This window comes from Balaenoptera musculus, chromosome 17 (genome assembly GCF_009873245.2).
Source record: "Balaenoptera musculus isolate JJ_BM4_2016_0621 chromosome 17, mBalMus1.pri.v3, whole genome shotgun sequence".
NCBI lineage: Eukaryota > Metazoa > Chordata > Mammalia > Artiodactyla > Balaenopteridae > Balaenoptera > Balaenoptera musculus.
In genome coordinates, this window is record NC_045801.1 from 63,185,266 (window position 1) to 63,213,247 (window position 27,982).

At 42.6% G+C, this 27,982-nt stretch overlaps 1 protein-coding gene across 1 annotated transcript; it reads right to left on the reverse strand.

The window, feature by feature from the left end:
• Window positions 1–962: 962 nt before the first annotated feature.
• Window positions 963–27,877, reverse strand: RDH10 (retinol dehydrogenase 10). The gene is made up of 6 exons (XM_036830170.1): window positions 27,484–27,877; window positions 25,585–25,820; window positions 5,526–5,624; window positions 4,170–4,315; window positions 2,457–2,588; window positions 963–2,350 (listed from the first exon to the last, which is right to left on the reverse strand). The coding sequence occupies exons 1-6, from the start codon at window positions 27,770–27,772 to the stop codon at window positions 2,119–2,121; spliced, it is 1,134 nt and encodes a 377-aa protein (XP_036686065.1). The 5' UTR covers window positions 27,773–27,877; the 3' UTR covers window positions 963–2,118.
• Between the last annotated feature and the right edge of the window lie 105 nt (window positions 27,878–27,982).

Below are 27,982 nucleotides of genomic sequence, written 5' to 3' on the forward strand. Positions count from 1 at the left end.
TAAATGAATTTGGTTTATTGAATTTAGAGATGGACAACCTTATAAGGGCAGTAACAAACAAGAATACAAATAGGTTTAAGTTATAACACATGAGAATAAAATTAAATGTAAAGAAGACTTTCCTTAGTCTTAAGATTGTTAAGTGGGTTGTTAAAGTAGAACAGATCTCTGTAGGATGGTTGGAGGGCGCTAGGGGTTTACTGACGGGCAGACCCAGAGAACCCCTGAAAATAAGTCTCCACCCCACATTGTTATGAGGTTACTTCAAAGTACAGTGGACCCTTTAACAGCACAGGTTTGAAATGCACAGGTCCACGTATACATGAATTTTTTTCAGTAGTAAATACTACAGTACTACACAATCCAAGGTTGGTTGAATCAGCAGATGGGGAATTGCGGTTAAGGAGGAACCAAGGATACGGAGGGCTGACTATAAGTTACACATGGATTTTTGACTACACGGAAGCTGGGGCTCTAACCCCCGTGTTGTTCAAGGGTCAACTGTTCTTAAAATCCAAAATGGAAAATAAGAGGCGGCCAGTGCCTCAAGTGTTATAATGGCTTCAGGTTTAGTTGTCATTTATAAAAAGAAATTCAAACAAACACAGAATGAAGCTGTTCCTTAAGACCAGTGTGGGGGACCCTAGCAGTGAGCCAGCACTATCCTTCCTATATGTGGATACAGTGCAGATTTGAGCTGGGGTGCAGCCAGGCAACACACAGGTAATGGGATTCTTTCTATCCTCCCACTTTCACTACCGACAAGCTCCTGATAAAGTCTCTAATCTAAGAAGATGGTAACATTGGAAATCTGAGTGTAGGGCACCCAAAGCTATCAATGTCTGTTCCTGAACACTATCCCGTTCAAACATTTCTCTTTAAGGTGTGATATGGCACGGAGAGAAAAAAGAACACAATGTCCCTGCGACACTGCTGATAACTAATAATCACACAGTCATTTGTATGTAAGTTTTCTTTAAATTTAATCAGTCCTTTATAAAATTTCCCAATTAATTAGTAAAAGATGGCTTATTTTAATAGCCTAAAACATTGGTCACTATTTAAACAGGACGTTCTAAAAAAAAAAAAAGCAATCACATAATAGTTTATAGTAATTTACAAGTGGATGGTATACATTTAGATACAGAGGTAGAAGTTCACTTTTACAACGTTTCACTAATACACATTTACCAAATTCAAGGCACAAAATAGTTTGCTTTACAAAAAAATACTGTAAAAATGTCATTTGCTGTTCTACAATGTGAATAAAACTTTCAAAAGAATCTTTACACCCTTCCATATGTACTCCATAGTATAAGATTTTCTCCCCCTTGCTAATCATAGTTGGCACAAAAATGGGGACATTTTTAAATGCAGAAGTTCCCATTTTTAGAAACTTTCTTTGCAGAGCTGCTATGTATTCTAGATCAAAGTCCATCCAAAGAAATGAAACACAGCAACTTCCTGAGGAAAGGGCACTTTCTGTATGCAGCAAAATTCATAGGTAGAAAATGTATGATCTTTTTCTGGATAAATAGGTCTCCAGGGGAAGAGATACTCAAGGAAAGATCTCAGAGGCTCATTTTAAAATTCGACCAACACTGTAGTCGTTATGACTTTAACAAAGAGACCTGATCACCTTCACTGTAACAATCAGACATCATCATCTACTTCCAATTGATAGACATTTCAAAATGCCATTTTAAAAGAGCTGTACATACAAACACAATGAAAGAGCCACACAGGCTTTGCAAAACTGAAACTTCGAAAACATGAGAAAATATAGCACTATCAGTCCTTGAAGTTGCAAGGGTGTCAATTGGCTAGAGATTAATTACAAGAATTAATAAACTCTATGGGAATTAAGAAAAACCACACACATGAAACACACTGTCGCTATCATCTCGAGACTTCCTGCTCATTCAGAAAAAATAATGGTAGCCTGGAGACATCACACAGCGCTTGTCTAAAAGATAAGACTGGTTTTAGGGTTCTGCCTGAAAAGGACCCCATCGGCAACAACTTAAGCTCACTTACGCTGATCACATTTTCCAAGCACTCTAGTCGGTTAATTTACACTTTATTTTTTTAAAAAGTTGATTTGAAAAAAAAAAAAAGTCAATGCGGATTTAGAATCCAGAGAGTATCAGTCATGCTGATGTGGGTCGGAGTGAGATATCTTGATCGTCTTCTGGTAGAAATGATATTCCATACAAAAAAGATCCTTAGATTCCGTTTTTTTGCTTCGTTATTGTTTGTGGCTTGTTTTCTCTGAGCGATAAAGGGGTACATACACTTGTCCGCTCCTAGGAACCGATACATACACACAACTGCTTCGAAAGGGAGGATGCTGAAAAGGAAACGTCACAGTTAGCCACCGTGAGGCGTGGCGTGTTCCTTACGTTACGGGGCGGACAGGGGAAGACCTGCCGAGGAGGGAGCCCCCTCACACTTACCTCTTCATGAAAGTCACGATGTACATGAGGCGGGGGGTGCAGATCATGGGCTGGTCGGTGAGGATGGCCTTCATAGCCTGCTTCACGCAGTAATCGGGCTTCAGAGGGGGCAGGAAAGGCTCAATTTCTTTCCTGAGAGTTACACATTCAAAAGACGAAATGAAGAATTAACACAAAATAGGGAAGACTGGAAATACACATCAAAACATGAAGGATGACATTATCTGAGCAACGGGATTTGGAATTCATTTTGTTTACTTCGTTGTGCTTTTTCTGTATTTTCTAAATTTTCCTGCTATGAACACATTTTATTTGCACAGTCTGGAAAACAAGTTAAAAAAAAAAGCAGAATTGGTCTGCTTTTCTGTAAAGTGAGAAAGTCGTGTTTTCAAAATGCCTTGAAATGTATTTCAAATTACTTTTTTTTTTTTTTCTTTCAATTGAAAAAGGAGAGGGTGTCTGGCATAACAGACACTAAACCCAAACAAGATGCCAAACTTTTAAGTATTAAGTGTAGTTCAAATGATGGTGTGTAAACACCAACATAACCTTTCTGAGTGAAATGTAAGTCAGCTGTGTGCTTTCCCGGGTGCCTGGAGAGGGAAAGCCGTGGCATTTTCTCCGGGGGTCTCTGAAATGAAGTGCACAGAGACATCCTACCTTCAGCTGAATTCATCCAGGCACCCACTGAAATAACTTAATATAATTTATTCTTTTTACTTCTCATCGTTCCCCCCACAGCTCTGGACACCTGCTGTGATGCTAAACAGGAAACAGCGCTCCTCAGACTGGCAGCAACCGGTTCCTAAGTTCGTAAGAGGCAAAAAGCAAACCAACACACCCCCACCCCCCCCCCGCCCACACACGGGAAAAGAGGCAGGGCTGAGTCCGCTCCTGGTCCAGACTTGGGGTCAGCCTGAGATGGAAATGACTCAAGTCACCTCCACCTATTCACATCGTGGCCAGGTTCAGGATGTGTCAAGATCAGCCCTGACCCATGGGGAACTCATTTGGTTCTCTTGCTTTGCCTGTCAAATTCGTCCAGGCAAAGATCTCACAGTCAGCATGTCTTAACAAGTGTCCTCTTGATGAGTCACGGCTTTGTTTACCCCGCTTAGCTCAAGTCAGATGTGACTTGACATGGCTATTCCCACGTGCCTCCTCCTTCCAAAGTGTGGTGGTATTTCATTTCATTTTTAGAAAATCTCAACATTTCTTCTCATTCTGTCAGAGTGAATCTAGCTACATACACTCTCTGCGAAAAGGAAGTTCCCAAACCTGGGGTGTCTCATTCAAGGGTCTTTTTGGAAGAAAGACCACCCTCTTCTATGGCAGTGACATTGTTTCGCATCCAAACCAAAGTCGCATTTATGCACTAACATTAATATTAAAGAAAGGAAATCACTCCTAAAGAAGTAGCTTCTAAGGAAAATCCTGAGTATTTGCTCCTTGAAGGCGCAGAGAAGCCGTTTCCTACTGATGCGCACAGGCCACTTTCCGCGAGCTAATACCAGTCCTTGCTCGCCAATCATACACGCCTCAACGTTAAAAACCTTGACCAACGAAAGCTACAAGTGAACTGCCAAATGACAGATAGTGAAGTGCAAGGTGGATTATGGCTGGAGATCTGATTGATTCCACATATTCTCCCAAGATGGAAAGATGATTTGTTAGAACCGCTTCTTGTCAGTATGAAGGTGGGTCCTTACTGACCTGATTCGGCAGCCCCTGAACATGCCAGTGTCTACAAGGTAAGGGCAAACCAGCGTGGTTTTAATTCCATCCTTCTCCGCAGCCTTTAACTCATGGCTCAGGGATTCATGAAAACCCACGACTCCAAATTTACTGGCGCAGTAATCCTGAGGCAGAGGGGAAAGAGGAGAAATACTCAGTACATGTTCACATCCCTGACCAATCCCAAGCTGCCCTGGTCCCGTTACTCCGGTTACATGTTTGATATAAAAGGTTACAGGTGACTAAGCAAAGAAAAGGAGAGCATTTTAAAAGACAGATATCTGATGTGGTTTGGTGCAGAAATAGTATTTTCAAAGTAACAGCAGAAACAGATGAACACTTTTTACCACATCAACGAAGTATCAGATTACTTTGGGGAAGTTACCACAAAGGACTCTATGAAAGCTAACAAGCTGGAGTTAAAAATGGAAAGAGGCTCACTTTGAAGTGTCTGGAAAATTTACAAATGGTCTCTTGTTCAGTAAAGGAGACTGAAAAACCAGTTTGTTTAAATTAATGCTAGGAGAACAAAGGCGAGTTTAGCTGGGGTTATAAGCTGTTATGATCCAATTTTCTTTTTAGGGCCAAGTGAAAATGGAAATGATAACTCTGCCTCGTAAAGTTAAACTAGAACTTAACGTAAGGACTCACGGTAGAGAAAGAAAGTTCTTCTCCATTACCCAACTTTAAAATTAGGAGTTGAAATGTAGAATGTAGAAGCCATCTCTTCTGCATCCTTTTGCATATTTGCATGGGATGATGTTTTCAATTTTCCGCTACAGGCACCCATGGGACAAACAGCACAGAGCAACATACATATACACGCTTTGTAACTGGAATTCGGTGAAGGACAGGGTCTGATTAAGCCCAGTTCTACAGACTTACGATGCAGACACCTCACATCAGCCCTAACCCTCTCATCTGATGAGCTAACACAAGATAGCTCGCTTTTGGCAAGTTGACCAAAACAGAATGTCAACCTTTGGCCTCATTTATCTGTTCCCTGTGGCACTGCCACTGCCCTCCAGTTTCATCCTGACCCTGTGCCTTCCCACTATTGTCAAGCAAAACTGCTAATGAAAATGGGGCCATACTGAGGACGGGCCCACCTACTTCTGCTGCTGCTGCTGCTTTGTCAAACTAGTATAAGTGACTTTATGGCAGAAGACGTAGAGCCACATGGGTTGCTGGGGAGCATTCCACAAGCAGCACACAGGTAGCGTGCTTTCATGGCCTTTCAGGAATATGTGGGCAGCAGGTACCCTTCCTAGGACTTTGGTGTATTCCTCACGAGATAAACCGACTGAAAGAAGGAAATGCTTTATAATGACAAACCTCAACTCCAGCAGTACTGAACAATCCCAAGGAACTTGCAACTGTCACAATATGACCATGATTAATCTCCAGCATGGTAGGAAGAAAAGCCTTAGTGGTCTGAAAGAAAAGGAAGATTCAAGCTTTAGAACTGACATTATGGGTTTCATCTAAAAAACAACAACAACAAAAAACAAACAAAAACCCCACAAACCCAAGATCACGAAACAAAGTTTTACCCACATAATGTTACACTTCCCCAATCTGTTTGAAAATATTTTACATTTATCAAAACGAGAAGATCCTTTAGGCGTCTGGTTCACTTAGCACCGTATCATTGGCATGGCAGGCCTGTTATAAGCCGTGACCAACAAGACTGTAACACAAGAGCTTTCGGGGACAATGTCCAGAGATGAAAAGAAAGCCATTAGGAGAAGGCTCTTTATCACCTTTCAAGTGCTAGTTATCTGCTAATCTAAACTACTCCCAGGTCAGAGATCTCTTCATGCTCCTGACACTTCAGTGCAACATCTCATGGTCTGTGAGGGACCTCCCGCTTACCCACGAATAGAAGCCTCGTGTAACGTTTACCTCATGGCTGTGTCTACACAGCAACAGACCCATGAATGAAGAGATATTCCAGCAGCATCTTCCAGCATCCAAGCTGTATTATCAAAGTATGCTCACAGGAGGTAGAGTATTTTAGGTGTAAAAAAGGAGGGTAAAGTACAAATCATTTTCATGAAAAATGTGTCCTAACACTAACTCTGCTGTGACAATTTATAGCATTTGAATGACCACACTCCACTGTGGGGTTTACTGGGGGGGTGACTTCCCCACGGAGGCAGGTGACTGGCCACTCAGGGGGCAGAGCACGTGGCAGAAGCTCCAGGGCAGTGGACCCAAAAGGCGGCATCGATTTCTCATTCACTGAACTTCTCTTTTCTCTCTAGCTTTCTTGCCTTCCAGACGCAAGGCTGTATTTTTTTTTTTTTTAATTACTTCAAATTGCTTAAGATGATCTATTAACTACTCCACCAGGCTCCCAACAGTTTTATAACCTGCTTCTTAAAAGAAAGCAGCAAAGAGCAATCTGTCCACTGCTGAGTTATATCCCACTGCCAACACAGCTTCCCATGATTTATGAAGTTAAAAAAACCCAAACACTAACCAGTGGACTTAAAGGAGAGTTGCATTCCCTTCTCAAGAGTATTTCCCAGCTAAGAGATCACTGAATTTTTGCATACAGATCTTATTTGTTTTGATAGCTTCTGCACATTCAAGATCAAACAGTCATTCCATTAATTTTGAAATTTTTCCATCTCCCAATCCATGATGCATTCAGTTGCCAGATGAATCTTTGTGAAATACCCCAAGGTCTTCCCCAGTCTGATTCCTGATCATCACATAACCCCCTGGTCCCCACTTACATCCATGTGTCTGGGCCTCCTCACTGCTGTTACCTGTGTCACGCTTATTCTCACCTGTAAGGTTTTACCCATGAACTCAACTCTTCTCTGACAATCTACCCCGATGCCCTCCTATATAATTCAAAGTGTAATATTCATCACATATTTACATAGCCTCTCATGCTTTTCAAAGTGCTTTAAGTTAATTATGGCACCAAAGTCTCTCAATAATTCTCTATCACAGGTAGTTACCGTATTAAGCCTTTATCTAATATTATTCTATTCACCTTGACTTTGTCCATATTTCTTTAAGACATATAATCAGTATCATTCACTGTAACATATAATTATGTTCTGTGGTGCTTTGTTTTGTTTTGTCCTTTCAGTCTACAGCACCTGGAAACTTCAGGCTTTATAGCTTATATATAGGGACAGAATTACAATAAAGTAACATCACAAGGAAGCTTATCTATTCCAATCTAAACTACAAAACACATCCTTAAGTAATCATGCCTATAAGTCTTCTTTTACATATCTGATTATAATTAATTGTTCCTCAATTAGCTAAAAAGTATAAAATTTAGTCTTGACATTATCGAGACCACTTCTAAGTTTTAAAAGTTTGCCTAGTCTTGAAAGAGAGGGATAGATTTAGTATGAAGGTCTTATTTTTAAGTTAAGTAAGTAGGACGACTCAAGAGTACATCCTAAGAAATTACACACAGTACAGAATACCAGTAGGAATTTTCTACTTGGTTACCTGACAAATCCGAATCGCTGGCCGTGCTCGTTCCCAGCCTGTTTCCACACTAACTCTACCCGGTGGCCAGCCCTGACTAGAAACCCAGACACCCAGTGGGCTGGCTCTAATGACTTCTCCATGTTCGTGTTCCATGTTGGTGCCTGCAGGTGTTAAATGACTAATCCAGATCCCCAGCACACATGAAGGTAGGTGATAGGAGATTACCAAATTCCTGTTTTGATTTTATTTTTTTAAGTCTTTATTGAATTTGTTACAATATTGCTTCTGTTTTATGTTTTGGTCTTTTGGCTGCAAGGCACGTGGGATCTTAGCTCCCGGACCAGGGATCGAACCTGCACCCCCTGCATTGGAAGGCAAAGTCTCAACCACAGGACCGCCAGGGATGTCCCTCCTCACTGTTTTTAAGTTTAATTTCTTGCAAAGTTCTGAAACGGATTCATGTCCCCTCCTGACCTGGCAGAATTAGCTTATGCATTCAACAAGTATTTCCTGAACACCTACTACATGCAGGTCTTGTATTATGATCTGGCCAAGCGATGACAGGTAACATGGGGGCAGGTCTCATTCCCGTCTCTAAGCAGAAGTTATCCTCACCAGCATCTAACTGTGTTACATCAGTACATGAAATATACAACAGTTTTAGTTTATCCTTTACAAAAGCAGGGTACTATAGCTACATATTCTAAAAACTGTGATTTGGGCCCACTTCCTTCCCCTCACCCCCCCACCAAAGTAGTTCGGAGGGACATTTAAGCTACTGGTTTTGCACTTAAAGGAAATAAGAAAAAAGAAAGAGAGAAACAAAAGAATCCAAATATAGCTATGTGGCTAAAGTCTTTTCCAACTGTCGGTTGTAAACATATTTTTTAGGGAAATAGGCTTCACTTTAAGCTGCTAGTAAAGTGTGGCACAGGTTTGTCTCTTTTCGTATGAAGCTTTCTTTTAAGAGGGAGGGGTTGATTTTTTAAAAAAGGGCTGCGGCAGGTCAAGCTTTTTTATAAAATCTGTGCCTCCCCTGCCTCATCCGGGACAGATTTGGCTACTGTAGAAACAAAATCCAGTGTGCCACTGTGCTTTCTACATTCCAAGACAAAGGTCTATGCTCTTTATTTAGAAAGGCTCACCACTTAACACGTCTAATACTACAGTTATTACAACTACTAGCAATGTCGGAAACACCAAACAAGGTGCTGAGGAAACTGGGGGGGGAGGTAAGCCATCCAAGGGCCGGGCAGCCTTGGGACCCAGACTGGTTGTCTTCCAAAGCTGGTGGCCACCGCTCAGCTCCTACTGGATGCCGGCCGAAGGCAAGCCTGGGGGAAGAGCGTTCATACCAGGGACGCTCAGGTTTCCTTTTAAACCCGAGTCTGCAGGGCTCAGGCTGGAGGCTGATCCACGTGACTGAGCACTGAGGCTGTTAATCATTTCCTTTGCTGCCTGAATGGAGGCGAGCAATTACCGCCCGGGCCTTCTTTCCACAACCAAACCCCTGCCTTGTGTCTGGGGCACATTACCAAATAAACTTTGATCAACACGAAGTCTAGTCCTTACGTTGTGAGAAAAGTGCTGTAAATGGGTGGTGAGAAAGCATCACGTTCTCAGGAACTTTCCCGAGTAACCCGACGAGTTTTCTTTTCTAATTACTCTTGCCCTCAACAGTCTGGTGGGTGACATCTGAGATAGCACAGCACAATCTGTCCTTGACGCAGTTTGACAGCACAAAGAAATCTGGCACTTTGTGATGAATTATTAATGTGCACAAATATTGTAGCACGTATGAAATGGGGACCGGCAAGAGGTGAAGTGCTAGTTGCCATGACACCAGTCAGTTCAAGCTCAGGTTCGTGATCTTTGTCTCAGACTCGTTAGAAGAACATAACGAGCAAATCTGCGGCACACGCCCAAACGGCTTGAGTGTAAATTAACGCACGTGCTGCCGGCAGTGAATCTGAGGGGCAACTCCGCCGAACACCGGGACCACTGTGTTCTCTTACTGTAAGGACGAATTATCCAGATCGGGAGTTACCAGCTAGTAAAGGGGTCGCTAAAGGAAGTACATTTGATCAGTCACCAGAGTTAGCTGGCCCCAACAGTGGGTGGCAAGGTTAGCTAGATGTTTAGTCTAAGTCAAGAGAACCGCACTCTGAGCTGTCCTCTTATTCAAATGTCTGAGACACAGGGGAGGACATCTAGATCGTCATCAGGAAAATGTGGTTGACTCCTGACCTGGGGTTGGGGGGGGGGCGGTCTCAGAGTCAGCAACCGATTTGTATGTCCAGTGAGACAATTTAGAACCGGAAGGGACCCAGGGATTATTTTATCTGCAAAAGAGAAAACTCCTTCAGTAATGGATCCTGGCTAAAAAGTGTGATGATAGACCTTTGATTACCTGTGATTAATTTTATCACAAGACTCCAATTCCATAAGCTGCCAAGCTGACAGGGTTGCTAAGTGACTAAAAATTAAGAAGAAGGAAGGAAGGAAGGAAGGAAGGAAGGAAGGAAGGAAGGGAAGAAGGAAGAGGATATTCAAACAGACACTGACATTCCTATGAAACATGCTTCACAAGTTTAATATCTCCATAGCTCCTCGGGGTCCCTCTTCAAAGCACTGGGAACTTTGAAAGATAACTGTAAAGGTCATATTTATAATATAAACAAGAACTTCTTAAACAGAAGTGTGACTGGACAAAGACATGACATGCCGTATCTTGAGGAATCTTTGCATGTTAGGTTTACGCCAAATTAACTCTCAACGGTTCCAACCCTCCAGATCATTCCTGGTGCTCTTAATGACAGACGGCAACGCAGAGCCTGCAGCTGCACCGTCAGGACAAATTAACCTGAAGTTAAACAAAAGGGAACGTGAAGAAATGTGGTATCCGGCAAAGACCGACTTTTGAAATTTCAAGATTGATGACATTTTAAAGGTATAGGTAAAACACTCAGAATGTTTTCCATATTTGCAAGCTATTCAAGGTTAATGGATACTAAGGGAAAAGCAAAGCTAATTTCTCACCATTAGGAAAAGGCCTCAAACTCTATTTTTGTGCATTTGCATGACTGTCCTATGGTCAGTTCAAGAAAAGGCATCTTTTTAAAAGAATCATTTTGAAGTGTTTCTCTCATTTGAATGTCCAAGAAACAGAAAACTTTCATTTCTAAAGGGGACCAAAAATCATATTACAATGGGAAAAGGCTTAACACCATGAGCACATATACAGTACAGTTTTCTGATGTATTTAAGGATTTTCAGAATCTCCAAATAGCAGCAATATATATGATCTGGAAAAAATACAATCAAGACTCCATTGAACAAAGAACGTTTAACTAGACATTCCTATGGTACCCCTCCAAATGGTTCAGCGACTCTCCTTGGTGTTTTGCTGTTTCCGCCTGCCGCTGTGAGAGTAACTTATCTTTATCGGAATCACAGAGGAACATACTGCTTATTTACAAGGCTAAAATGACATCTGGTGGCACTCTTCTATGAAAATTCAGTCACTTCTCCTGGAAAACGATGATTCAAGAGTACAAACTATTGAAGGTGCTGAAAATACAGGGAACTGGGTTTAAAAGGCTATTTAATAGGGTAAATCATTAGTGTGCTCAAAGATTAAAAAAAGGGTGACATACTCCCAAGCTAATCTGGGAAAGGAACCCATGGCTAAGTATTCTTAATCCAGTAGATTTACAGGTATCTGCTTAATCAACGTACTGAGCACCAAACTCTAGAAACTTCACTTTGACCACAGAAAGTGTAACTTGAAATTTTTCATTACAAAACTGTCTTCAACTAGGAAGTAAAACCCAAATCTGTATTTGCTAGCAATATACTGACTTTAAATACTTTAGTTGCAGTTGACAGCACAAATTCTGAAATTTATGTAATTCGATGATGGCTTTTTTTTGTTTGTTTGTTTCCTATTTGGGTGTGTTTGTAGAGACAAGAAAGGTCTCCAGACAAATTGTGCAATAGAGCCCCAAGATACTGAAACCTGGAACGACTCTCAGACTTAACAAAATGTTCATCAAAATCTCTACCTGCTTGACACAAAATGTTCTCTCTTTAGCTACAGAGAAGAATACGTCATAAACATGAATTCATATCAATGTTACATCTACTCTCCTTTTTGTTATTATTTTGAGGCCACAGGGATTGGTTTAACATTTAGAGGCATCAGCAGTTAATACTTAACACACATGCACGAGTATACAGTTGCCTTGCAACCAAGAAGCTAATAAAAGAGCGAGGCTTTTCAAATGAACACCTAGATGATGACACCAGTCGTTATTTAGCAAAAATAAATGCTTCATTAACTTGCCTTCCCACTATTAAAACATGGGATGAATCTACCCCAAGGCAGCAACTCAGATATCAACGTTCCCTGACACTTCGGAGTTCCCTGTGCAGAAATACCAGAAAGGAGGGGACTTAAAACTCAATCTGTCTGGAAAGTACACTGGCCTTTAGAGTCCAGAAACCACATGGCCCTGACTGTCAATCACTTAACCTTCCTTGTTACTTGATCTCTCTTGGCTTAACTCATTTGTGAGACAAAAAGGAGATCTCCAAGGTTTCTTAGCTCAAAAATGTTACGACGGCTTATATCCAATAATTCGTTCTTTGATTCTTACCACACGTTCAATACACAAGTCGTAACACAGAGGTATTAGTTGCCTAAGACTTTCGTAAATGACTCAATAAGGTATCAACTCCATTAGTGCAGTTGCCAGCATCTGGTGAGCAGTAAAAATATCTATTCATTAAACATTTATATGTCGTCATGGCTGTACCTTTTAAAATAATGTAATGCGAATCCATGCCTCTTACATATTAAAAAAAACTACAATCATCGTTTTTCTGTCTTTTACTTGAGTCCATGGAAGCTCAATGTTTTAAAAGGAACGATGAATGCTGCACACTGGTTCTGAAAGGCTGCTTTCCCTGACCCTCCCCCTGGCTGAGTCCTAGATGATCAAAGGAGTGTTCCCCAAGCCCCTGACCCGATTTAGTAACTCTTTACAGAATAGTGAAAATAGCCCACAAAATTGCAGCCAAATAGTCTGCTAAACAACAGGTTGTCATTAATCCCTCTGCTTTGCCCCAAACTCAAATCGCATCGCCGAAACTGTAATAAAAACAGACCTTCCACAGGGCAGAGGCTTCGGTTCTGCTCTGGTGCCTGGCGACTACTTCCATGAGGCATAACCACGTGCATGTGAGCTCAGCCACTGCTTAGGCCATCTGAAGTGGCAGGACCCAGCCCGCCCCAACCCAAATGCCACAGCCCAGCAAGGCCCCCGTGATCCCTTTCCGCCACCCTTCGTATTTCATATGTGCAAAGAGTTCAAATTCTTCTCTGCTTTCCAGTGTGCTTACTGTGGAGGCTTTATAGAAAATTAAATCTTTACCTAAACTCCAGATACATAAAATCAAGAGGTTACTCCCGAAAACTCACTTTATTCTTAGGCATGCACTATAACAACTTAGAACTTACTCACTGTGTAAGGGGGTCTGTGAGGTACCTGTATTGTGCTAGGCACTGTTAAAAAACCAAAACAAACAAACAAAAACTTCGCAAACCTCTTAAAGACACTTAAGGATTGTAAAAAGCCACCTTTTCTAGAAACCAGTTCTCAAATTATGCTACACGTTGGAATTATCCTGGGGAGGTGTTCCTTCTGAGGCCCAGGCACCCCCCCTCTGAGGCCCAGTTACACCCGGGAGGGAATCTGGCCCCGGAAGGCAACACTCCCCAGGTGACTCGGCTATGCAGCCACGTTTGAGAGCCAGTGTTCTAGAAGACAGCATCTCAGCCTCAGCCCCATGGACATTTTGTGCTGGGTAATTTCACATTGTGGGGACTGTCCTGTGCGTTGTACGGTGTTTAGCAGCGTCCCCGGTCTCTACCCACTAGATGCCAGTAACAACCCCACCAGTTCTGACAAGGGGAAATGTCTTCAGATGTGGCCAGATGCCCCTGAGGGGAAAAGAGCCCCATGAGAACCACTCTTTAGAAGGAACGTGAACATTAGCAAATCAAGTTCCAGATAGTCCCGTGATGATTTTTTCTAAGCTCTAAGTCTCATATTGTAATGACATTTTCTAGCTTTGCAAGACATTCTAGGCTTAAAAAAATTTCACAACTTAAATATGGGCTCAAAAGCCCACTGTAGTTTACATGCCAATACCTTCAAACCACCACTCTACCACTAAATTCAGAAATACCACTGAAGGGAGATAATGCTGACAATCTGCAGGGGCTAGGAGCAGAGAAGCAGGGTGCACAAGAGGCAAGGTCTCTGCCCTCCTGCAACTTATTTCCAGACAGCTGTTTGGTCCTGGGCAGGAAGAACATATCTCTTCAATGCACAGCCTTGACTCTGTACCATGATGTTTATGGCTTTGGAAACTCCATCCTGGGCACAGCAACCAAGGGGAATAGTGAGCAAGAGAGCACCTGGGCTCCTCCTTTAACAAAGGCCTGGAGCCCAAATAAAAAAACAAAAACAACACCTAGACAAGGCGGACCCTAGAGTGCATGGTCTAGTATTTTCCTAGTCTACAAAATTCTTAAAGGGCTAATTAGCTCAGTGAATTAAAAAAAAAAAAAAAAAAAAAAAAGCAGAGAATATTGAGAAAGTGGGAAGGGAAATACGTGCTCAAGAGCCATTCCTCCTCAAACTTTGATGTGCACAAGAATTACCTGGGATCTGAATCAAATGCAGACTCTGATCCAGTAGGTCTGGGAGAGGAGAGGGCCTGAGAGTTTGCTTTTCTAACATGCAGCCTGATGGGGTGATGCTATTGCTGCCGTTCTGGGCCACAAGCTGAGCATAAGGTTGTAGCCTGAGCCAGGTAACGTCTACTCTAAACCTCAAGTGGCTTCAGATCAATTTCTCCTAGAAATTCAGCAAATAAAGGCAGACTAATTTCTCTGCCCTCTATCCTACCTGTGTTCTCTGAACCAGAGTATTTATTAGGGGTTGAGAGGCCCCATTCTCCATTCCCCACATCCTTTCCCCAGTAATGTTTATCAGACAAATGCCAGTTCAAATTGAGGTCAAGATCCCTGGGAGCTTTGTATGGACAACTATGGGAGTTTACAGACTGACTGTATGTATATTTGCCTTGGATCCATTTTTAGCACTAGCAAGCCCCTCTGCTGTGGTTTGAATGTTTGTGTCCCTCCAAAATTCATGTTGAAACCTAATGCCCAATGTGATGCTGTTAGGTCAGGAGGGTGGAGCCCTCATGAATGGGATAAGTGCCCTTATAAAAGAGACCCAAGAGAGATCCCTCACCCCCTTCCACCGTGTGAGGTTACAGCAAAGACGGCTGTCTACGAACCAGGGAGTGGGTCCTCACCAGACACCACATCTCCCGGAGCCTTGACCTTCGACTTTCAGCCTCCAGAATTGTGAGCAATAAATGCCTGTAGTTTATAAGCCACTCGGTCCATGGTATTCTGCTAGAGCTGCCCAAATGGACTAAGACACCCCTGACCCCATTAGAACAAGCTCTCAAAAGAGACCTAGAAGATTTCAAATCCTTCCCCCTTACCCACAGAGGCTTTGAGGGCTTAGCTTTCAAGACACGGAATTTATACCCTTTTAGTCTCAGCATTTACCTTTTTAATTTTCCACATTTACCTTTCTGAAGTTTTCATGCTTTGGTAAGCCTGTGAGAAAACCTTACCTAGGAAAAAGTTACTCCTTTAAAAGTCAGATACTTGGGCCACAAGTTTGGACACCATCAGCTGGCAAAACTGCACAATTTTGAGAATCCATGATTAGCATTTCCAAAGCAAAGCTCGTGGAGTTACCTGGAATTCTGCTCTCAGAAGAATATTATGTAACAGAATAAAGGTTTTATATTTTCCAGGAGATAAGCTTAAAACAAACAAAAGCCTAAACTAAAACCACACTGTTATTGCCATTTCAGTTCCAAGTATTTATAGAACTTAGTTCAGCCAGTCTTTGTAGAAGAGCCCTTTTTATTCATTACTTTTTATGTCTGTCCTGTCAATGCTGACATGCAAACTAGGAAGAGAAGGAAGCTGAGTGACCAAGGATACACCACACTCTTGTCAATGAAGTAACCACCTCAGACACAGACCATGGAAAATTACAATAAAGGGACAGAAAAACACATGAATTGGGCTTTGGTAATAAAATTCTCGTGTGGTATTGGGTCTTTAGAATTTTACATGTTTGTATAATTTATGGAGCAAACTTTCTGGGGATATTAAGCTAGGGTTAATTAGTCATTGCTAAACTAACCGTGCTAATAAAAAAAAAAAAATCAACAGTTGAAGGTGGATTCTTACATTATACCACAGGGCACAAGCATAAGTGACTCCTAGGAGAATCTACCAGGAGCTTTGAACATGTAGCCCAGATAAGTATATGTAGAGCTTCTAAACTAAGCCCTAGGCTGAGGGTCTGGGTCCTAGCTTCTTCCTTCCCCAGTGGTGACCTTAGGCAAGGCCCATAACCTCTCTCGGTTTGTTTCCTCATCCATAAAAATGGGGATATGGCTCTACTTAATTCAGAGTTGCTATGAGGAGCAAATGAGAGAAGAGTGTTTATGAAAGGGCTTTGTAAAATTTAAGTGCTATGTAAAAGTAGAGTAAATGTACCCAAGGATAATTAAGCATATATTTATAGGCTATTTGGGTTAGAAGTGCTATCTATTTTTGGTTATGTCGTTTCTTCAAGTTCCTGCAATTCCTGGTTCTTACTATGTGGGGCTCGCAAGCCTCCCTGCCCTCCACGTAGTGTCAGACCACACTTCCGGCAAAAACCCAGGACCTGACCACTAGAAGCAGCCTCACAAACACAGGGCTAACAGCTGCCTGCCCCCTTCCTCCGGAATCCTGGGAGATGCTGGGAAACAACCGACACTTTCCAGTAACACCACTTCTCGAATCCTTTTCTTTGGTTCTGTTCTACTGGGGTCAGAAAATCAACGCTTAAAAATACAAATTACACTGCCTGACGGAGAAGAGTCCAGCAAATGCAAAAATACTAAAAGTTAGTACAGAACTATTTAAAAATAATTTATTACACCTGATGTTTCTCTTTCCCAAGAGATTGTAGAACTATCCCCATTTAAAAAAATCCTTGAGAAATCAGTAGGGGGCAGTATGTTAATTACAATTTGCAGGTGGGAAAAAAATTCAGGCTTTGAATTTTAAGTTGCACTTGTCCTCAAAATACCCATGTGCTTACATAAGTTACACCACAAATATTTTCCCAGTTACACTGATTTGGAAGTGTTATTTTGAGCCCCATTGTTTAGAATAACACTAAGAAGCTGAGCCGTGTTAATACTCAGAAATTCCAGTACTAAGCCATTTGAAGGAAAGGCAAGAAATTCACATTTTTATGCAAGCAGCAAATGAGAAACACTGTGGTTTCCCCAAACCCCCAAAACGCCAATGTTCACGATGTTAACACCGTTGTCACCTTTCACACATCTTTGCACGATCTTTGAAAGTTTCACAGACCAAGTCACGTTGTGTTTCCGAATGTGAATTCACTGTAAGTGGCTTGTCAGTTGGGCTCATTTGACAGCACTCAAGGTTGCAGCAGTAATTGCCCTTCCTTGTTAAATATTCTAGCAGCACTTGCTGCGGTGTTGAAAGTTTTATCATCATTATGAGAGGATATTCTTTTTTTTTTCCCTGTGGTTCACTTAATTTTAGCTTCAGAGCATTTAGGAAAATGGTCCCTGACAGGTGTGAACTTGAGTTTTGAGGGAATTGACAAATAAAGTAAAAAAGAAAAAGAAAGTCAAGAACGGGCCATGCTGGGTAAGAGCAAGTAAGAGATGTTGGCATCCTTCTGTTGGAAGGCATGCCTGCCACTACTGTGATGGTATAAGCCTGCGTAAACCCAGAGGTCCAGGTGATGGGAAGCGCCTGGCCAAGTGTGTCAGGGTAAACGAGATTAGGTCCTAAGGCTCTGACAACCTTTACTCTAAACAATGGTGTCTGAACAGGGTTAGGTCACAATACAGGGAGGTTCTCTAAGGCGGCCCTATTACAGGGCCCAGCTGTATGGTTTACCTGTCTACCATATATTTTCAAAGAATGAATTAAAAGACTCCATCCTCCAAGTTATTTTCTGGTTATGCTTACAAAGGGGTCTCCGCCTAAAAGGAGTTTTTAGCTCAGTTAATAGAACTATAAGAAGGGGTTAGTTCTTTGAATAGCTAACTACGATAGTAACTTCTGAGATAAGAAATCAACTAATTAAACCAAGAGAGATTCACACAGTTTTAATCTGATTCCTAGAGTTACAGGCTCAAAACACTGGATTTAACCCATTCAGTTGAGGCAGGGAATAGGTCCCCATTTCTTAAGGACTATCAGTTTGTCATACTCCAAATATTAACAACAAAAGGCCCTTTATCTTGGGACAATTACTGGCTGTGTGCAGAAGGAAATAAGATACAAATCCACCCTGCCAGCACACCCCCTAGTGGAATTTCAGCGTAGTACAACTTGGGGGTCCAAAACCATCCCGGGGAATTAGGACTTAACACAGGCACTTTTCCAAATGCAGTGTCTGTAGCTGCGCCACGGTCAGGAGCCTCCTTCCCCGAGCGCTCCAACCCAAGCTAGCAAACCGCACACGTGCTCTCTGCATCCAGCCACGCAGGCAGACAGCGGGGTTAGACAGAGGCAAGTTGCCTACTTATCTTAATTGAAATAGGCTTTAATTTTAGTTTCTGAAAGAACTCGAACAGAAATTTTAGATGAATCTGCTATTAATATTCCTCAACTCAAGAAAAAAACTTAAATAAAAAGGGGTTTCCTACTTTAAAAAAAATTATTCCACCTCCCCAGTGAGGTTATTAAACTGCTTGGAAAGTGTTTTCTGATTGTCACATCTCAGGTATGTTCAAGTTACTCAAGTCAATTCACTAGAATTTGCCATAGATCTTGAAAAATTTGAAAAATGGTTAGGGTAAAAACAAACGTAAAGAAAGAGAATAAGTTGAGAATGTGAGCAGTTAAGCATTTAACCACAGGGTCTGTAGCCCTCCTCTGGGCCGCAGTGACCCGATCACGCATCAGATCCAGGGGCTGAGGGCTCTGCCAGGCATTCTCCACTCAGTCTTTCTGAAAAAGCTGTTCCAGCAGTGTTAGCCTTAGCGCAGGTTAACGGATGCTTCCACTTTGACATGCCGTATAGATTAATTTCTACCTGGGCAGATACTGGATAAAGCCCTGGATGTAGAAATAATGAGGGAGAAAAGAACAAATACCAAGTTTGCTTCCAGGAATCAAGATAAACAGAACATAATCAAACAAGAGAGGGCCATTCCCTGAACCAGGAACTTGACGCTATTCTACAAGGACTGCCCCCTTAATATATAAAGACACTATGAAGTCAACATGAAGAGATTTTGAATGTATTCGTTTTTCTTTCTCAGGAGTAGTGATACATTTTGTCTGAACTATTCAACTTTTGTCTCCCAGTAAGACAGGACCCAAATGGCAGAAGAGCTGGGTGTGCCGGGCCCCTTCAGGCCCAGCGTGGTGTCCAGCCCGTCTGGTGTTTACAGTCTACCAGGGGGTGTAATAGGTGATGAGCTTGGAAGGCAGGTGGAAAGCAGTGCTGGAAGGCCTAAGCTGCCATGCGCACAAGCCTGGACTTCACGCTGTGAACAATGCGGTCACACAGGGCTTGGGGTAGGTTCTGGTCAGCATGATCTTAGAGCAGGCATATAACAAACTCAAGTCTGCTTAGATAACCCTGGGTTGGACAGCAAAGGCTGGAAACGGGAGAGAAGTTCAGAGATTCTCTGTAGAGACCAGGCAAGGGGTGAAAGAAGCACGAAGGAGGATGCGGGAATGGAAAGGAAGGGATCAAAGTACATGATAGCAACAGATCAGTCAGGATTTGGTGACCCATGAATGTGTGCGGGATGGAGAATTAAAGACACTGCTGATGTTTCCAAGCCTGGTACTGGCCACAACAGGGAGTTCAAGAAGGGGCGAAGAGGAATTCGTTCAGTTTTGAGGTTTGCTGGTTTCAGGGAATGCGTGGAAGAGCCGAGACAGTTGTATGAACTTGGGAACTCTTAGAAATCACAGCTGAAGCCACCGAAGTCAACAGATTACTGAACTAGAGGTGCGCAATGAGAAGAGGTCTGCACATGCCATACTAAACAGCCATCGTACCTCGGAGGTAGGGAGTCTCAGAGGATTGGGAAGACAGGAAGAGAAGCAGGAGAAAGGGGGCTTATCATGGAAGCTAGAGCACCAGCGTTTCCAAGAGCTGGTCAACAGGCTCACGTTCTGTAGAAAGGTCACGTCACACATTGGATTTGGCCATTAAGCAAGCCCCTGCTATTTTTTCATATGACATTGGTTACTTAGCAATATTTTCTAAACAACTCAGATAACCAGACACAGATTACAACATATGTCAAAGGTGTTGGGAAGATTTTTATAGGATGGTTCCCTGCTCACACCAGTTATGTAAAGTGACGGTTTATCATGTCATAGATGTTTATTTCTAGTAGCACTAGATTTGGGTCCAGTATGTAATATATCAAATATAGAAACTTAAAGCTCAGTGAGCATGTGATCTTATTTTACGTTAGGAAAGAAGGCTATGAAATGACCCTGACAGGTATAGAGTTCCAAGTATCCAAGCAGTTGCTATCTAAAGAGATGTTTTACTCGGTTTTTAACTGTGACCATGAGAATTAATAAGATAAAGTATGCCGACCCTATGTCAATTTACAGTTTGGTTCAAGACACAAAAAGTTTATTTCTGAAGCTCAAACATTTGATTTTTATGCATGCGAATTCATTTAATAACAAAAGCCAGCTCTAGTACAGACTTGAAAATATACCACGAATTTCAAGTTTTTAGTAGGGAAAACAATACTCTATAGAATTCTTAATATTATGCTTTGGAGGAGGAAGTATCAGCCAAATAATTTTATAAGGATAGAATTTTTTTTTTTAATTCTAAATCTAAGAAGCCTTGACCACAACTAGATTTCTCTAACCAGAGAACAGAGGAATATAGTATTTGAGATTAAAAACCAGTAAATCACATAAGAACTTAAACATTAATGATTAGGGACCATTCATGAGATATTAGGTACAACCATAGCACTAATGTCTTTAAGTGCTACATTACTCAGATCTAGCTGGTGGGCTTTTACTTTCCTGGATGGATTTAACTAAATAGACTTTAGACACTTGGATATAGATAAATGCCTAATTCAGTAATTAGTATTTTAAAACTGTGAAACCTTTTAAGTTAAGTGGTCTATTAATTAACTACCAATTATCTTGTCTGACTATCATATCAATAGAAGTAAATTACCGACTAGCGATTTGACAGATTTAGTCCTTTACCATGCAAAACTTCTTCAGAACATAAAAGGCCTGGAGTTAAATGCTTTTGCTTCCCCCTTTTGGTTAATCGGGGATCAATTTGCTGCTCACGTATAAATGCCAAATGCAGCTCTTTGGTCAAAAAGGATCTACAGATAAACTTTGTCTTTTAGAAATGGCAAGCAAAGATTTCTTTTCTTTTCTTTTTTTTTTTTAAGATTCCTCTTAAAAAATAACAAATGAAGCAATATTTAATGTTTTGGGGGAAACATGGGTTTGCAGTTCCTATATGGAGGCCAACTCTCCATATTTCAAAGGATACTAGAGAGGTATTTTCAAGCTTTTGCATCTCACCCAGATACAGAGAGAACCTGAGTGGATTGTTTCTCTGATTTATGCCAAATTCAAGTGCACTGTATTGTACACCATTCTCACGTTCCTGTCCTAACTGTGAATGTTGCACAACAGATTATGCTGATTAGAACCTACCTCAAATCTATCACTTCTTGACTGGTGACCAAGAGGAGGTTCCTAGGAGAGCTGCTGGTGATAGGAGAACACTGGATGATAAAGTATCACAGCAGACTGGGGGGGCCGTGCAGAATAACGCCAAGTACTGCAAAAGCTTCTAATGTGTATGCAAATAGGTTCGAGGTTAAGAAGCAAGGAAGGAACTGCAGCAGGAATCCTCTCCTTGAGGCTCGGCCACTGGCAAACATGAATGACTGCCGTATATTCAAATGGAGCTGATTCAAATTGGTCTATCAACACCAGCCTTCTCAAAGTCGCTAGCCTCGCACCAATGAGCAGAGTCAATATACTATAGTAAAAAACAAGCTTACAGGTAGGGCAGGGAGAATGGAAAAGTTGTGGAGGAAAACAAAAGGAGACAGACACAATAACGAACGTGAGACAGCCTCACTTTGAGATCCCGTCAATCTTACGCAGCTTGAATTAGTCCAACATACGGCTTACCTTTTGAAACTTCAGAAGCCAGACCCATGTGAGCATTCTCTGAATAGGTTATCTTCTAATATATAGCAGAAGCTTAGCCTATACTATCAAACATTTACTGAGCGACTAGGAGTAAGAGTTCTGTTCCTGGCAGGGGAAAACAAACAGACGTCCATAACAAACTGCCTACAGACAAGCTTGCCAACTACTTGGGGATCTCAGGGCACAACGAATCAAAAGTTACACCAAAGAGGCACATACTAGCACAAAGGATGGGGGTGACAACAAACACTGCAAGAGATCAAGGAAAGAAGAGGCAAGTCATTTAACTGCAGCTTCGTCAGAAAACAAGGGGCTGCACAAGACGGTCTCTAAGGATCCCTGCGGCTCTGATACGCAAAAATGCCAGAAAAGGGCTGGAGTGGGGATGGAGGTTATATGAAGAACTTGAGCCAGGCCTCAAAAGATATGTGGAGCGGAGAAGAGGGCCCTCCAGGCCGGGGGAGTGGTACGAGGTTATGGTTCGAAGTAGGAGCCCGCATAGCTCTTCAGTGAATGTCCACATGGTTTCTAGTTCACTGCCTATGACTTTAACCTCTGGGTCAGGATCAACACGCTGTTTATTCTGTTATGAAAACAGACACCAACTGCTACTTAAAAGGCTGGTTAAAGATGATCTGTTCAAATGATGAACAAGTCTTTGCTCAGCTGATCCACTCTTTAAAATGTATGGGGCAACTTTCTTTTCCCCACCCAGATGCAGTAAAAAAGACGTGCTGGTTATTTTTTCTGGAAGGAAAAGAGCACATGCCAATACATCTTGGAACAGTCACCATGAACATTTTCACCTAAGCGGATACTGGAAGGGAAGTTGAATTCAGGTGGTAACTTGTACCACTTAAACCTCGCCCCCTCAAAAACACACAAAATAAATCACTATAAAATTATAGTAAGGTCTTCTTTAAATTTTGGTTGCTAGAGCTCTTCTTAAAAGGTCTGTAAGTCTTGGCAAGAAGCCAGAAATTCCAACTCTAAAATGAATTTTTTGACTCAATTTAGAAAATAAATTCTTAAGTTTAGATGCTTAGGGGAAAAACAGCTGGAGAATTCAGGAGCCTCCCATATTTTAATATGAAGTGACGTCATTACTGTCAAAGCTTCCAAGAACTCCCTAAATTGATGTTAAGAGACGTTAAGCAACATCTCTAAGCAAAGTAAGGACTCTGAGAAGGTGGTATGTTCCTCCTTGGTATAGAGATTCAGTTCCACAGTAATTTTTTTTGTTGGAAATTTGATTTAATTTTCTACTTAGAAGTATATCAACTGATGTGCATTTTCAAAGCTAAAGCAATGGATTTTCTATGCTTAATACACTCTAATTAGCTCTCTTTTTATAGGATGTCTAGCAAAAAGAAGCTTCTTTTCTCTTACAAGTACCTAATTGCAGATTGTATGGAGTTTCTTTAAAAATTTCGTTATGTTTGGGACTTCCCTGGTTGGCACAGTGGTTAAGAATCCGCCTGCCAATGCAGGGGACACAGGTTTGATCCCTGGTCCGGGAAGATCCCACATGCCGAGGAGCAACTAAGCCCATGCGCCACAACTACTGAGCCTGCGCTCTAGAGCCCGCGAGCCACAACTACTGAGCCCACGTGCCACAACTACTGAAGCCCACGCACCTAGAGCCCGCGCTCCGCAACGAGAAGCAACCACAATAAGAAGCCCACGCACTGCAACAAAGAGAGTAGCCCCCCCGCTCGCCGCAGCTAGAGAAAGCCCACTCGCAGCAACGAAGACCTAACACAGCCAAAAATAAATTAAAAAAAAAAAATCTTGTTATGCTTGAAATTGTACAATTCGGCAAAATGTTCATGCAGAGAAGGTAGGCAAGATGGTTAAACTTCAGAGTATTTTGTGTAGGTAAAAGTTCATATTTTGGAAACCATACATCATCTCAGTCAAAGGTTATTGGAAAAAAAACAACTGGTGTCTGTGGTCATAACTAGCTGATGGCTGGATGTCTGTTTAAGGATGACAACCTGACTGAAATCAGCTGCAGTTTCTCTGGCAGCCTCATCCTTACCAGGCTTTAAATATGAAAACTACAGTCTACTTGCAATTTATGTGTATCTTTTATTTCAAGTGGTGGCTGTTTGTTTTACTTAGAATTATAAACACACAAGATTCTTGATACACTGTATTGCCAAGTTTATTCTGTTGTGCTGGCTTTTACTCACCTGATCCACCCCTTTGTCACTTGCCGCCTGTTCCTGTGGACCCCATGGCAGCAAGGACTTAAATTCAGTTCTCCACCCCCGGTGCACACACACACAAGCACACTCAAAGCCCTCCAAACTGTATTTGGTAATCTCCTTATGCGTTTAAAACACAGATATGAGTTAGCTCATGTCATTTAAATGTTCATTTCTAGAGCTTTGGAAATGAATTAAATAAAGCTCACGTTTAAAAATACAACATTAAAATAAGCTTCTTCCAGGGGCAGAGAAATGGTTTAATGTTCAAGGAGCAACATTTGAATAAGTACTTCTATAGCTAGATTAAGTTTTTATAAAACAATTGCTAAAAAATTAATGAGGTTTAATGTGACCTATTTAGGAGAAACAGTTCTTTGTTGTGTTCTGTTAGAAGGCTAAGCCGCCTATGGGAGAGAAAAAAAAAGAAAAACAACAAACCTATTTCCTCACCCTTTCTTTATTGGATCCTACCTGCTTACAAAAGAAAAGGGGAAATACAATGGGGGAAGAAAAGCAAAAAGTGGGTCAAGAGTGTACAGTTATAGGGGAGAACTTCACACCTACCATTACTGAAGATAAATTCAGTTGCAAAACTGAGGTTAGTTTTGCCCCCAGAGCAGAAGATCCTCCCCTCTCATCTATTTAGATGATGTAATAGCCCTGATGATTAGAAGCGGATACGGTGCAAGTCCCTGGTTTGCCAGGTCTCACAACACCCCTGCCCTCTACATAGGGACTCTGTGGTCCTATGAGGGTGACTTCTGTTCTCCGAAGAGACACATCCTCTAAGCTGAGAAAGTTCTGAGATATACCCCAACAGGACAATGTCACAGACCCTGGGGACAGTCAATGGATGGTAAGCAACTGCCAGGGTGGCCTGACCACTCCCACGGGACCACAAATGCTGATCTCAGAATCTCTGGCACTTTCTAAAATGTGGCTGAGCAGTAATTTGGAAGCCTAAACTCTGACTTTAGGAATTCATAAGAACAACCGAAGTTTTACAAACTCAACAGAAAGTAAAATAAACAAACCCAGGGTTTTATGCTCCCTCTTGTTATTTTTATGGCAATCTTCCAAACTAGTTCAAAATGTTCAGTCCTCTACTCTCTCCAGAAATACTGAATTGGAGGGGGAAAAAAAAGAAAACAACGATTTAATAGTAACCGGCATATGTTGTAATTCACCCGGGGGGAAGAGTGAATTGGAAGTAAGCTTTGTGGTGAAAGAGTGCAGGTGGCTTTCAGGCTGGTCCTGAAGTCTCGCTCCTTCCCAACCTTCTTGCTGAGTAGGGCCCAGTAATAAAAACAAGGATGTTTATATTTACCCAGAAGTGTGCGTGGCAATTGACCATCATGGTTCTCTCAATGAGCTCATCAGGACATTCCAGAAGGTGATGCCCAGAGACCACGCCAGCATTATTGACCAGGACTGAGACCTCGCCAACCTCCTTGCGGACCCTCTCCGCTGTCAGGTAGACATTCTCCCTCTTTCCCACATCACAGGTGTAGGTAAAAACCTGCAGGTTACAGTGGGGCAGAATTTCTTCCTCACCATTCCCAGCTGTCCTCAGAAGTCCAGATGAAGAAAAAAAAAATGGAACAGAGAAGGGACGGGGGTGGGGGTGGTGCAAAACATGAGTCACGTGGCCATCAGTAGGACAAAGATCACACAAAACAAAAATCACTACAGTGAGCTTCAAATTTCTAACACCGTAAGCCTTGCCAATGACTGAACTTACAGCTGCCTTCCTCCCCCAAAAGTCTTTGGGAATTACAGCAATTTACTGGATAACTCTGCTTAGGGGAAAATCATGTAATTGTGACAAGCCCAATACAAGTCAGACCTCATGGGATGGGCTTCCCGGAGCTAAAGACACCTGGAACGAACTGATCTCAGCGCAGAGAGTAACAACCCCCTCCCCCCAAACACAGGCACTGCACACTCCTCTTGTGGGGGGAACAGTGGCCAGAACGGCTCTTACTCTTTAGTATGTGCACCCTCAAAACGGGAGCTCACCTCAAGGTTCACAAATCAAAATTGTAATTAATGATCTGAATTCATCCAAAGCCAAGAAATCAACCAAGTTTCTCATAAAAGAGTGGGACTCACACTGGTTTGGTCTAACTGGAGTAGCTAAACTCCCCAAAGAAGCACCCTTACAGAAACCAAGTTTACAGGTAAATATGCAATTTTACCATATAAGAACTCAATTTAAAAACCAAAAAAAACCCTCCCTGGAAAACAACGACTGCTCTCTTTTAGGTTTGGGCAGGGAGCACAAAAATCTGTATTTGCTACCCTGTTACCAATGGTGAAAACGTACTAGTTTTGATCTTTGATTTTCTAACCTAAAGGCAAGTGCCAATAATTTTGGTGACAAATGATCATATGGGGGAGGGGTGGTGCCCAAGTTAATCTTCCCGATATAGTTCAATGTTTTCCCTGGAAACGAAAAAATTGTCAAAAAGCAAGAGCCATTACCAAATCTCCCAGACCCAAACTTATGGTCAGTTACGGTCTCCGCTTTGGCTTTAAAAAAAAAAAAAAAAAAAATCTCAGATTCAGGTTAGTTAATAAATATCCAGAAATGCAGATTTCCTAAGGTTATCAAAAACATGGAATGAATTTTACAATAGGGCTTGAATCCTTCAAGCGTTTTCCCTTAAGAGAGGGGGTTACCTTTCAATCAGGCTGAGTATGTAACTAAAGTACTGACTTATCTCTGGTGAAACAATGTTAATTATTTTCCCGTGGCTAAAGTTATAGTGAAATCATCAATGCTGCCCTAGTCTCAGCGGTTCAGACCGCAGTAACATATACACATGCATCAGTAGAGTCTGCGAACAACTTCCCAAAGACACTAGTTTCCCATTCGCAAACGAGACTGAGACATTTCTTTAGGATTCAAACCGGTGGTAACAAGTTCCCTCGCCTTCCTTAGCCTCCGAGGGCTTGGGAAACCCCACAGTCGTGCTCCAAGGGACAGGACCTCCGTTAAGACAAGGCTTTGGCGCACTTTCTCCCTTCTAATACGGAGGTGATCGTGTTCCTTTATTAGGGGACAAATTCCACTCGCAGAGGACAGGGCTGGGGTTGAGGGGGAGGGTTCTCTTCCTCGAGAGCAGGGTTGACCGTGACAGTGGGGTTTCGGGGCCCTCCGGGGTAGGGCGCGGGGGTGGGAAGAGGCTTGACCCAACAATGCTCGGGTGCAGGTCCCAGTTACCTTGCAGCGCGGCGGCGTCCGCCGCCTCCAGGTCGCGGTAGATGTGGCGCACCATGCCCGCCGTCTCCTCGTTGCTCTGAGTGTTGATGTCCCAGAGCACCAGCAGGGCCCGGCGCCGGGCGAACTCGAGCGCGAAGAGGCGGCCCAGGCCGCTGCCGGCGCCCGTAATGAGGCACACCTGGCCGGCCACGCTCTTTTCCTTGGGCCGCACCAGCCAGCGCGCCGCGGCCAGCACGAACGCCCAGAGCACTTTAAAAGTGACCACGAAGAACTCCACCACGATGTTCATCGCGACGTCCGGGGCCCCGCACGAGCCCAGCGCCCGCGTCCGCGCCCACCCCGCGCCCCGCAGCCCCCGAGATGCCCGGGGGCGCTTGTCAGAGCTGCTGGGACCAGAAGGCTGCGCCCCGCGCCCGCCCCCGAGGTGCCCGCCGGGCTGGAGTGCGCAGCGCCGCTCCCCGCTTGCGCGGGGCCACTCCCGCCCGGGCTCGGTGCGGTG